The sequence below is a fragment of the Procambarus clarkii genome, chromosome 54 (assembly GCF_040958095.1).
Source record: "Procambarus clarkii isolate CNS0578487 chromosome 54, FALCON_Pclarkii_2.0, whole genome shotgun sequence".
Lineage (NCBI taxonomy): Eukaryota > Metazoa > Arthropoda > Malacostraca > Decapoda > Cambaridae > Procambarus > Procambarus clarkii.
The window spans coordinates 25186109-25199023 of NC_091203.1; the positions used below are offsets into that span (position 1 = coordinate 25186109).

The 12915-nt window shown below is 47.4% G+C and overlaps 1 protein-coding gene across 1 annotated transcript in view; it reads right to left on the reverse strand.

Annotated features, from left to right (window-relative positions):
• Positions 1-6683: 6683 nt before the first annotated feature.
• LOC138352753 (uncharacterized) overlaps positions 6684-12915 on the reverse strand; it is a 118279-nt gene continuing 112047 nt past the window's right edge. Inside the window, exons 4-5 of the mRNA XM_069305340.1 lie at positions 11245-11328; positions 6684-6853 (exon numbers count right to left, since the gene is read on the reverse strand). Of these exons, the coding sequence (XP_069161441.1) occupies positions 6684-6853; positions 11245-11328 (254 nt within the window). The remainder of the gene's footprint in view (positions 6854-11244; positions 11329-12915) is intronic.

Below are 12915 nucleotides of genomic sequence, written 5' to 3' on the forward strand. Positions count from 1 at the left end.
GTACAAGGATTGTGCCCTGGGGTACAGAGCAGCGGTGCAAGGAGTCCCCTAGGGTACAGAGCAGTGGTACACGGAGTCCCCTGGGGTACAGAGCAGTGGTACAAGGACTGTGCTCTGTGGTACAGAGCAGTGGTACAAGTACTGTGCCCTGGGGTACAGAGCAGTGGTACAAGGACTGTGCCCTGGGGTACAGAGCAGTGGTACAAGGACTGTGCCCTGGGGTACAGAGCCCTAATAACCTTATAACCTAATAAATTATGACAAGATGCACAAATTTAAGTTCCCAAGTTCGAGTTAATTCTTGCGTGTATTAGAACAAAATCCTAGACATAATAGGTTGATTGATTTCTAACATAGCAGACGGAGGGATAACTGAATTATTTCAAGCAGAGATTAAGCATCTTAATCATAGATTATAACAAGGACGTAAGTATCCAGGGGCCAGATTCACGAAAGCACTTACGAACCTTGGGCCAGATTCACTAAGCAGTTACACAAGCACTTACGAACCTGGGGCCAGATTCACGAAGCAGTTACGCAAGCACTTACGAACCTGGGGCCCAGATTCACGAAGCAGTTACGCAAGCACTTACGAACGTGCACATCTTTCCTCAATCTTTGACGGCTTTGGTTACATTTATTAAACAGTTTACAAGCATGAAAACTTGCCATTCAACTGTTGTTATTGTTATAAACAGCCTCCTGGTGCTTCGGAGCTCATTAACTGTTTAATAATAGTAAACAAAGTCGCCAAAGATTGAGAAAAGATGTACAGGTTCGTAAGTGTTTTCGTGAATCTGGCCCTTGGACAGCTAAGATGAACAACCTGCCGTTTAGAACTGAACAAAATTAAAATAAACGATAGAAATGTTGACTGGCTGTACAGTTTGTGACCGTCCAATACAGTCAGGATATACTACCCATATCCGTCTTGTGGACAGGGGGGGGGGGGAGCTTATCCTAACGGATAACACTTGTCAACTTGTCATCTGTTCAGTGATTGATTGATTGATGAAGATTAAGCCACCCAAGAGGTGGCACGGGCATGAATAGCCCGTAAGTGGTGGTGGCCCTTTTGAGCCATTACCAGTATCAAGAGCTGATACTGGAGATCCGTGGAGGCGCAACTGCACCCTGCGTGACGGGAGATGTCTCCCGGACCAAATGGTGACCAAATGGTGGGTGGTTCAGTACTCAGTAAATCACTATGTACCGAGGCCCCTGTCTAACCCTGTCCACGCATGACAGGTGACAATGTCCGCATGCTGAATAGTGTTGTATAAATGTATGGCGCTTCTGCGCTGGTAAATTATAAAAGGAAATATCTGTATAACATGAGAGGCAACTGGTGTGTGGGTATAGAGCAGGGTAGCGTGCCCAGGTGGGTAGAGCTGAGTGCTGACGGTGGGTATGTGGGTATGTGTGTGTGTGTGGGCACCCACCTGAGTGTTCCTCTTTCTTCACTACGGTGATAACAGGCCAGGGGATGATGCCGTATCTGAACTGCACCTCACAGATCCTGCCCATCCTCGCTATCTGATGCTCTCTTCTTTTAGGCTTGGGGACCTCCTCTACCGCACTAACACTCCAGAGAGAGAGGTCCCTGTTGGTCCCGTCGGCAGGCGGGACCAAAGAGCTAAAGCTGAACCCCACGCAAGCACAACTAATTGAGCCCTTGCTGCATATTTCCACGGTGTCAGATAGATAAGTTCGTCTCGCTCACACACACGAATGAAGGAGTTTGTTATACGTAGTGAAACTTTTGGCAAGCCGTCGGCTTCCTGTCTCCGCCGAGACCACTAGAGAAGGTGCCCCCTTCGGGTAAATTCAGGTACGCGCCGAGGCCACTAGAGGTGATGGGCCTCGGGTAAATTCAGGTATCAATCTGATCTGATCTTTCCAGCAGAAAACCCCTTTGTTGTCAGATAAAGATCTGAATCCAGGGTGACAGGAGAGACGGAACTCTTGGCCAGGGCAGGGATGGCGCCCCTACGAGAGGCCGAGAGAGAGTCACACCGGGCAGGAGCAACAGCACTACTGACGCGGGATGCCCTAAACGCCCCACACGACCTCTAACGACCTTGTTCCAGGGTCGTAGACAACACCAGTCGAGGTCACGGTGGTGGTGGCTGGCTCCAGCATCCCCGGCCATGTTACCTGTAATTATCTCCAGCTCTCAGCTCCTGAAGCTTGGAATGTCTGAGGAAGCAGGTATGGAAGCCTTAGCCCTTGTGAAGCCTCGGTCCATATGAAGCCTCAGCCCTTATTAAGCCTCAGCCCTTATGAAGCCTCAGCCCTTATTAAGCCTCAGCCCTTATGAAGCCTCAGCCCTTATTAAGCCTCAGCCCTTATGAAGCCTCAGCCCTTATGAAGCCTCAGCCCTTATGAAGCCTCAGCCCTTATTAAGCCTCAGCCCTTATGAAGCCTCAGCCCTTATGAAGCCTCAGCCCTTATGAAGCCTCAGCCCTTATGAAGCCTCAGCCCTTATGAAGCCTCAGCCCTTATTAAGCCTCAGCCCTTATGAAGCCTCAGCCCTTATGAAGCCTCAGTCATTATGAAGCCTGAGCCCTTATGAAGCCTGAGCCCTTATGAAGCCTGAGCCCTTATGAAGCCTCAGCCCTTATAAAGCCTCAGCCCTTATGAAGCCTCAGCCCTTATGAAGCCTCAGCCCTTATGAAGCCTCAGTCCTTATGAAGCCTCAGCCCTTAGGAAGCCTCAGTCATTATGAAGCCTCAGTCCTTATGAAGCCTCAGTCATTATGAAGCCTCAGTCCTTAGGAAGATTGTGGCCACAATACCACATGGCCAGAGGGAAGGTTGTGGCCACAATACCACATGGCCAGAGGGAAGGTTGTGGCCACAATACCATATGGCCAGAGGGAAGGTTGTGGCCACAATACCATATGGCCAGAGGGAAGGTTGTGGCCACAATACCATATGGCCAGAGGGGAGGGTTGTGGCCACAATACCACATGGCCAGAGGGGGAGGTTGTGGCCACAATACCACATGGCCAGAGGGAAGGTTGTGGCCACAATACCACATGGCCAGAGGGGGAGGTTGTGGCCACAATACCACATGGCCAGAGGGAAGGTTGTGGCCACAATACCATATGGCCAGAGGGAAGGTTGTGGCCACAATACCACATGGCCAGAGGGAAGGTTGTGGCCACAATACCACATGGCCAGAGGGAAGGTTGTGGCCACAATACCACGTGGCCAGAGGGAAGGTTGTGGCCACAATACCACATGGCCAGAGGGAAGGTTGTGGCCACAATACCACATGGCCAGAGGGGGAGGTTGTGGCCACACTATTATAACCCTTTCACCAAATGATCTTCCGCCAGTCCATATGTGGCATGCCTGGCCATGTGGTCACCTGGAGGCCACATAGTACAACCCCCCTCTCCCCCCACATACCCCCCTGAGAGTGAGTGCCAGTACCCAGAATGGTAGTGGTGAGGGAGATGGTGGTGATTGTGGTGGTGAAGGGCAGGTATGAGGCAGGGCAAGCAGCCCTCTGTAATAACCCCCCTCCCCCCCCCCAACACCACAACAAGTGACACCACTACATCCTTACCCTTTGCAATAAAGACGTATCGTGCCGGCAACTGCCAACTCTCCCCCAAGTGAGTTACATCCCAGGTGATGTGACCAACACCTGTGTGTCCTCACCTGTGGCCAACACCTGTGTGTCCTCACCTGTGGCCAACACCTGCTGAAGCCAGCGAGAGGCAAGGGGCCCCCACATGCAGGTCACCTGTCGACCTTGGCAGTACCTAAGAGGAGGAGGAGGATTGAATGGGCAACCCCCCAGCGTCGTGGTGGAGGCGGGAAAGCCCAGCCTTCAGGGGGGACGGATGAATTAGGTGAGAATGCCAGTCTCCGAGTGAGAGGATGGAATACATTTGTGACCGAGTGAGGATTTGTATATTCAGAGGAGTGTGAGGATGGAGTGGTGAGTGTGGGAGGGGTGAGAGGGGGTGTTCTAGGATGAGAAGGGGGGGGGGTATTAAGCAAGGAGAATGAGGCAGAGGAGGGGTGTCTGGTGGGGGGGGGGTGTGAACGTGACTGGAATATTGACTTGAGTAATGGCATTCCAGCTCCAGTAGCGAGGTAGCGCGGCTTCTCAGGTGTATCCCAGGTGTGGCAGGTGTAGCCGCAGGTGTGTTACGACCAACAGGTGACCTTGACAGCCCTCACCTGTCATCACAGTGGTTGTGAACGAGGCGTCTTGTTGTTCACAACAACAAAAAAGCGAGATTGTCTGCTTGTGAGTTGTCGCTGGGTCTATCGTGGGGTTGATAAATCTCTCGCGTGCGTGTGTGTGTGTGTGTGTGTGTGTGTGTGTGTGTGTGTGTGTGTGTGTGTGTGTGTGTGTGCGTGTGTGTGTGTGTGTGTGTGTACTCACCTAGTTGTACTCACCTAGTTGTGTTTGCGGGGGTTGAGCTCTGGCTCTCTGGTCCCGCCTCTCAACCGTCAATCAACTGGTGTACAGGTTCCTGAGCCTATTGGGCTCTATCATATCTACACTTGAAACTGTGTATGGAGTCAGCCTCCACCACATCACTTCCTAATGCATTCCATTTGTCAACCACTCTGACACTAAAAAAGTTCTTTCTAATATCTCTGTGGCTCATTTGGGCACTCAGTTTCCACCTGTGTCCCCTAGTGCGTGTGCCCCTTGTGTTAAATAGCCTGTCTTTATCTACCCTATCAATTCCTTCGAGAATCTTGTATGTGGTGATCATGTCCACCCCTAACTCTTCTGTCTCCCAGTGACGTGAGGTTTAACTCCCGTAGTCTCTCCTCGTAGCTCATACCTCTCAGCTCGGGTACTAGTCTGGTGGCTCCTGCTAAACTAAACATTTTATATACAACTTTCTGAGATGGGAGTATGGATATAAAAAAAATATATTTAGCTATGGAGTTGATAAAATCCTGAGGCGTTCCCAGAGACTTTCGAAGTTAGGCCTGAAGTGTGTCCGTTTTCTTATACGCAACAGTGGTTACAATTCAAAGAAAACGGAAACGGTTATGGGATAACTTATACATTCTATTTTTTTCGCCGGAGACATTTATTTTACATTATAAAGTAAAGTGTGTATGTTGGCGGTATCAAAGTAAGACCTTGTACTGGTTCACTATAATTTCTTAAGAGATAAAAACGTCGCGCTACAAATTTGATACAAAATTACAAGTTTAATTTCAATAATAATTAATAATTACAAATAATTAGTTTTTCTTTTAAAGGAAATTATAAATTAATAATAGTGAATTATATATATGTATAATTATTATACATATATATATAATATGTATAATTATTATACATATATATATAATATGTATAATTATTATACATATATATATAATATGTATAATTATTTAAAACTTTAAACGCCGATGTCTTGGGAGTGAGGAGGGAAGAATCAGGTTATCTTGAGATGATTTCGGGGCTTAGCGTCCCCGCGGCCCGGTCCTCGACCAGGCCTCCTTTTTGTTACACATACCCCCAGGAAGCAGCCCGTAGCAGCTGTCTAACTTCCAGGTACCTATTTACTGCTAGGTGAACAGGGAGCATCAGGGTGAAGAAACTGTACCCATTAGTTTCCGCATCCACCGGGGATCGAACCCGGGACTTCAGGACTACGAATCCCGAGCGATGTCCACTCAGCCGTCAGACCCCTAGGGGGGGGGGGTTAATAGGGAAGGGGGGGAGGGAAGGGAACTATCAGGGGGGAAAGCGCCAAGCCATTACGACTATATAGCACTGGGAAGGGGTCAGGATAAGGATTTGGGATGGGATGAGGGGAAGGAATGGTGCCCAACCACTTGTGGACGGTCGGGGATTGAACGCTGACCTGCATGAAGCGAGACCGTCCCAAGCCCTTGTTAAGAATGCCGAGTTCAAGTAGTTATGAACGAGGCCGAACAACGGTGGTTGACCAGACCACACACACACTAGAAGGTGAAGGGACGACGACGTTTCGGTCCGTCCTGGACCATTCTCAAGTCGATTATGAAGTCGACTTGAGTCGACTCTCAAGTCGAAGTCAAGATTCTCAAGTCGATCATTCACAATCAACTTGAGAATGGTCCAAGACGGACCGAAACGTCGTCGTCGTCCCTTCACCTTCTAGTGTGTGGTCTGGTCAACATATTTCAGCCCCGTTATTGTGACCCCTCGTCTGCAGAGAAGCATACAACTGTAGTGTGTTGGAGTGGGTAAAGTAGGAGGAGGGGGGGTACAGTAGGGTACAGTAGGGTACAGTGGGGGTGCAGTACGGTACAATGGAGGTGCAGTGATTACGTATCAGGCCCACGATCCTTCATACACGTTGATCGAAGCCACGACGGTGCTGCAACGTTCGAACAAGTTCAAACCCTTATCTAACAAGCTGTAACAACTTCCTAACACGTCATACTAACAACCTTTACAACACGTTGTAACAAGGTATTAATAGGGGCGGTGGTGTTGTGTGTCTCCAGTGTGAGAACCACCCATCGGGACTCATGCTTAAAGGACTATAATAGGACACACGAAGGGCCAAGCCAAACCAGTACACGAAAACAGAAGCGAAAAAGCAACAGGGAAAAAGGAGGAAACCCCACCTCCATTTAAAACTTTGACCCCAAATATCACAGTAACAAGGTTAACGCGAATCACCGAACTCAATTACGGGCTCACCATAGCCCGTGATACAACAAGAGGCCAGGCCAGAAGCCGAAGGGAGGGTTGTCCTTACCTGTTAGTTTCCTGGGAGGAAGCCGTCCAGGCTTGGGGATAGTGGATTTGACGTTATCGAGGCGGGGGCGCCGCACCCCAATTGTAGGTTCGGGTCGCTTCTTCTCGCCTGTTGGGGAAGCAAATTACCTCAGTGTTAGAGATTTGGATTATCGTCGGACACAAGTCTTAGAATTTATGATTAACAATAATACATGTGTTGACCAGACCACACACTAGAAGGTGAAGGGACGACGACGTTTCGGTCCGTCCTGGACCATTCTCAAGTCGATTGTGAATGATCGACTTGAGAATCTTGACTTCGACTTGAGAGTCGACTCAAGTCGACTTCACCATCGACTTGAGAATGGTCCAGGACGGACCGAAACGTCGTCGTCGTCCCTTCACTTTCTAGTGTGTGGTCTGGTCAACATATTTCAGCCCCGTTATTGTGACTCCTCGTCTGCATACATAGCATGTGTGTGTATTTTCAGTGTATTAATGATATACTACATTTTTTGCATATATTTATGTCAAGTTTTGTTTATACACCAAGAGAGTGTATATATATACACCCGCTTCTCGATGTATATACACTGAGATTTATTATTATTGCCGTCGGAGGCGGCTAGATTATTGTGCACCCCATACTCATCCTGTGAGCAGTAGCGCAAAAAGGTTTACAGAGGGCATAAAAGGTCTTTATCAGACCTCAACGGAGACTATTACATTAACAATTTCATCTATCTTTAACACCTTATCCTTATCAATGTCAGCTAGTTACAGAGAATGTTCTATTTCAAGAACTGTATAGTTACAGTAAGTCATTATATACATTAATGATAGGTCTTATCGCTAATACATAATAGTTTGAGACATGGAGATATTAACAGTCATAGGGGAGCTGCTGTTTATTATTAGTCTTCACAATACACTACTTGTTTCTTAATCTCATAAGTCGTTTATCTACTGGGAGTGAAATATGGATACAGTGCAAGGATTTCAGGTCATTTATCCTTAGTAATAAGATAAGTTGCCATATCATACAACGTGAGTTTAGATTTATCTCTAAATGGCTCAATTTTACTACAATCCAAGATATAGTGTTGGAGTGTGTGTCCCTGTCTTTGTCCACACACTTTACACTTTACTTCATCTAGATCCCTATACAAGCCCTACTGCCAGAGATACTTGTAGCCAAGTACTCACCTAGTTGTGTTTCCGGGGGTTGAGCTCTGGCTCTTTGGTCCCGCCTCTCAACCGTCAATCAACAGGTCTTATACGAGCTGTGACAACGTCTATTAGTCTACTTAATTTGTTAGTTGTCCCATGCACATACTCTGAGAGTATACTTTAGTCCTGAACCAAGTACAGGACAAAAGTATACCTTCTGTCTGGACAGTAAAGGAACTGTGGTGGTCTTAATAACCTTGCAGAGGTTGACAGGCCTTAACCCCCCAACAGAAATCAACCTTCGTTCCAGCAGGCTGTCAATTACCGACACTGTCAACCTTGGCAGGCTAACTGCCTCGTTAGCACAACTACCTTAGCATTACCGGCCCCGGAAGCCTCCCCCGGTCACGGCCAATGTTTTGAGCACATTATATCTTGATTATATGGGGTGAGAATAGCTTGAGCTACCTCATCCCTTTGTGTGTATTTTACCTCAATAAACTTATTTCAATTTCAATTCAATTTCAATTTCAATATCTTGATTACTGCAAATATGTCGTACTTAATATTTATAACGTCAACATTGGTGCTAATTCAGCCCACCTGCCAGTATCTCAGGGCCATAGTTATGGGTCCACTGGGTACCTCAGGGCCATAGTTATGGTACACAGAGTACCTCAGGGCCATAGTTATGGGTCCACTGGGTACCTCAGGGCCATAGTTATGGGTCCACTGGGTACCTCAGGGCCATAGTTATGGGTCCACTGGGTACCTCAGGGCCATAGTTATGGGTCCACTGGGTACCTCAGGGCCATAGTTATGGGTCCACTGGGTACCTCAGGGCCATAGTTATGGTACACAGAGTACCTCAGGGCCATAGTTATGGGTCCACTGGGTACCTCAGGGCCATAGTTATGGGTACACTGGGTACCTCAGGGCCATAGTTATGGGTACACTGGGTACCTCAGGGCCATAGTTATGGGTCCACTGGGTACCTCAGGGCCATAGTTATGGGTCCACTGGGTACCTCAGGGCCATAGTTATGGGTCCACTGGGTACCTCAGGGCCATAGTTATGGGTCCACTGGGTACCTCAGGGTCATAGTTATGGGTCCACTGGGTACCTCATAACCATAGTTATGGGTCCACTGGGTACCTCATAACCATAGTTATGGGTACACTGGGTACCTCAGGGCCATAGTTATGGGTCCACTGGGTACCTCATAACCATAGTTATGGGTACACTGGGTACCTCAGGGCCATAGTTATGGGTATACAGGGTACCTCAGGGCCATAGTTATGGGTCCACTGGGTACCTCAGGGCCATAGTTATGGTACACAGAGTACCTCAGGGCCATAGTTATGGTACACAGAGTACCTCAGGGCCATAGTTATGGTACACAGAGTACCTCAGGGCCATAGTTATGGGTACACAGGGTACCTCAGGGCCATAGTTATGGGTCCACTGGGTACCTCAGGGCCATAGTTATGGGTCCACTGGGTACCTCAGGGCCACAGTTATGGGTCCACTGGGTACCTCAGGGCCATAGTTATGGGTCCACTGGGTACCTCAGGGCCACAGTTATGGGTCCACTGGGTACCTCAGGGCCATAGTTATGGGTCCACTGGGTACCTCAGGGCCATAGTTATGGGTCCACTGGGTACCTCAGGGCCATAGTTATGGGTCCACTGGGTACCTCAGGGCCATAGTTATGGGTCCACTGGGTACCTCATAACCATAGTTATGGGTATACAGGGTACCTCATAACCATAGTTATGGGTATACAGGGTACCTCATAACCATAGTTATGGGTATACAGGGTACCTCATAACCATAGTTATGGTACACTGGGTACCTCAGGGCCATAGTTATGGGTCCACAGAGTACCTCAGGGCCATAGTTATGGTACACAGAGTACCTCAGGGCCATAGTTATGCGTCCACTGGGTACCTCAGGGCCATAGTTATGGGTACACAGAGTACCTCAGGGCCATAGTTATGGTACACAGAGTACCTCAGGGCCATAGTTATGCGTCCACTGGGTACCTCAGGGCCATAGTTATGGGTCCACAGAGTACCTCAGGGCCATAGTTATGGTACACAGAGTACCTCAGGGCCATAGTTATGCGTCCACTGGGTACCTCAGGGCCATAGTTATGGGTACACAGAGTACCTCAGGGCCATAGTTATGGTACACAGAGTACCTCAGGGCCATAGTTATGCGTCCACTGGGTACCTCAGGGCCATAGTTATGGGTACACAGAGTACCTCAGGGCCATAGTTATGGTACACAGAGTACCTCAGGGCCATAGTTATGGTACACAGAGTACCTCAGGGCCATAGTTATGGTACACAGAGTACCTCAGGGCCATAGTTATGGTACACAGAGTACCTCAGGGCCATAGTTATGGGTCCACTGGGTACCTCAGGGCCACAGTTATGGGTCCACTGGGTACCTCAGGGCCATAGTTATGCGTCCACTGGGTACCTCAGGGCCATAGTTATGGTACACTGGGTACCTCAGGGCCATAGTTATGCGTCCACTGGGTACCTCAGGGCCATAGTTATGGGTCCACTGGGTATCTCATAACCATAGTTATGGGTACACTAGAAGTACCCATAAGTTCTTCAAGGAACTTCAAGGAAGTTTTCTAATCGTTTCTTGGACACCTCTACGTTTGTTCCGGCAATATTTCTTATGTTCTTTGGGTCAGGATATAAGAGAGCAGTAGCCCTCTGGTGTTAATACAGAGCTCTCTGTGACTATGGCATCTCCACTCCTCGCTAAACCTCCCAAATCACTCTCAAAAATACTCTTTGAGATGTTATGATGTGAACCAATTGCCGCGTAACGTGGTGGAGGTGGGGTCCCTCGATTGTTTCAAGCGCGGGTTGGACATGTATATGAGTGGGATTGGATGGTTATAAATAGGAGCTGCCTCGTATGGGCCAATAGGCCTTCTGCAGTTACCTTTGTTCTTATGTTCTTATAAGAACATAAGAACAAAGGCAGAACGAGGCAGCTCCTATCTATAACCATCCAATCCCACTCATATACTTGTCCAACCCACGCTTGAAACAATCGAGGGACCCCACCTCCACCACGTTACGCGGTAATTGGTTCCACAAATCAACCACCCTGTTACCGAACCAGTATTTACCCAAGTCTTTCCTAAATCTAAACTTATCCAATTTATACCCATTGTATCGTGTTCTGTCTTGTGTTGATACTTTTAATACCCTTTAAATAAGCATATCGTCAAGTGATCTTGTAAAGTCTCTGTTGGGAAGGAGGATAAACAGTCATATACAGGACGAGGAGGAAGATTATGAGGAAGATGAGGAGTACCTGAGACGGTGTTGACGAGGGAGGAGCCAAGCACGCGGGAGTCTCTGGAGGCCCGGGACCCGCCCCCGCCTGAAGCGGTTGAGCCTGCAAAAACAACAACAACAACATGTCATCTCTATCAACAATTCAACAATTGCAAAATCAACAATTGTCAAGAAAATGTCAGCATACACAAGCGAAGCTTAACATGTTACCAAACACAATCCAAAGTCAATTATCTCAAACATGAAGAACATAAAACATGCCCTTAAAAAAATAATAAAATTTAGCCGTTAATTTAGCCGTAAACTAATCTAAAATTCAATAATATTATAACTTTTTTGTTTAATAAACTCGAGAATATTATTGTCACCTGAGCCGCCCATATTCTCGTAGCTTTTGTTTACCTGAAATTAAGATCTCCGATCTTAAGAAATTAAGAAATCAGTCTCCGTGGTGTAGTGGTAAGACACTCGCCTGGCGTTCCGCGAGCGCTATGTCATGGGTTCGTATCCTGGCCGGGGAGGATTTACTGGGCGCAAATCCTTAACTGTAGCCTCTGTTTAACGCAACAGTAAAATGTGTACTTGGTTGTAACAAGGATTCTTCGCGGCGGGGATCGTATTCCAGGGACCTGCCCGAAACGCTACGCGTACTAGTGGCTCTACAACCATGTAACAACTCTTCTATATATCTCAAAAAAAAAAAAAAAAAAAAAAAAAAAAAAAAAAAAAAATACGTTCAGAATTACGTTAAGATAAGTAAAGATACCAGAATTCAGCTGGTATCATGAGGCTAAAACTATACACGCACTGCGCTATATGTTTAACAGATCTCTAACCCTGTCCATGGAGGACAGAAGAAAATGTATATATGCTTACTCGTATATATATAAGTACTAAAAATACTATGCCCAAGATTACCGTCAGAGTGCCGGCGGGCTGATGGGCAAAATAGCCTCGGATACCATCAGCTTTTGACCGGTCGTGATGGTCGAGTGGATTAAGGCGTCCTGTACACACCAGTTGCATTGCTCCTGGCAGTATGGGTTCGAGTCACTTCTGGGGTGTGAGTTTTCAGTTGCATATAGTCCTGGGGACCATTCAGGCTTGTTCGCATATAAATACTAGTAAGTTTATAGAAAGGTGATCACCCAAGGAGGCGAGCCCACAAGAATGGACTTAGACCCTGGTACCTATTTACGTCTAGGAGATCAAAGGAACTAGGTGATAAGAAGCGTGCCCAACCATTTCTGTTCCGCCTGGGATTCCAAGCCATGATTCCCGATTCTGAGTCGAGCACGAACCCAACTGTACCACGGAGACCCTACAAGAGATGAAACACTAATTCCATTCCACCACCGTCAAAAGGCAGTGTTCTAAAGGCATTTTCCAAAAGCGAGTTAAGAAAAAAAATTAAAAGCTAAGTTTGTCTTAAAAAATTCCCATTTTCTAATGGAAATATATCGCAAGAGAAAACGTGAGTCAGAAAGGGGGATACTAAGCAAGAACTCTCCGCTCAGAAGATGAATTAGCGAAAAGTTTGGAACAACTTTAGCCGATACCGCTGTGTCTGAGTGCCACCAGGGACTGGCCAAGGCGGCGCCCAACTCCAGGATCGATAAGCCGGTAACTTACACAAGGGGCATGTGCCATTATATCACCATCACCACCACCATTACTAATAGTAATA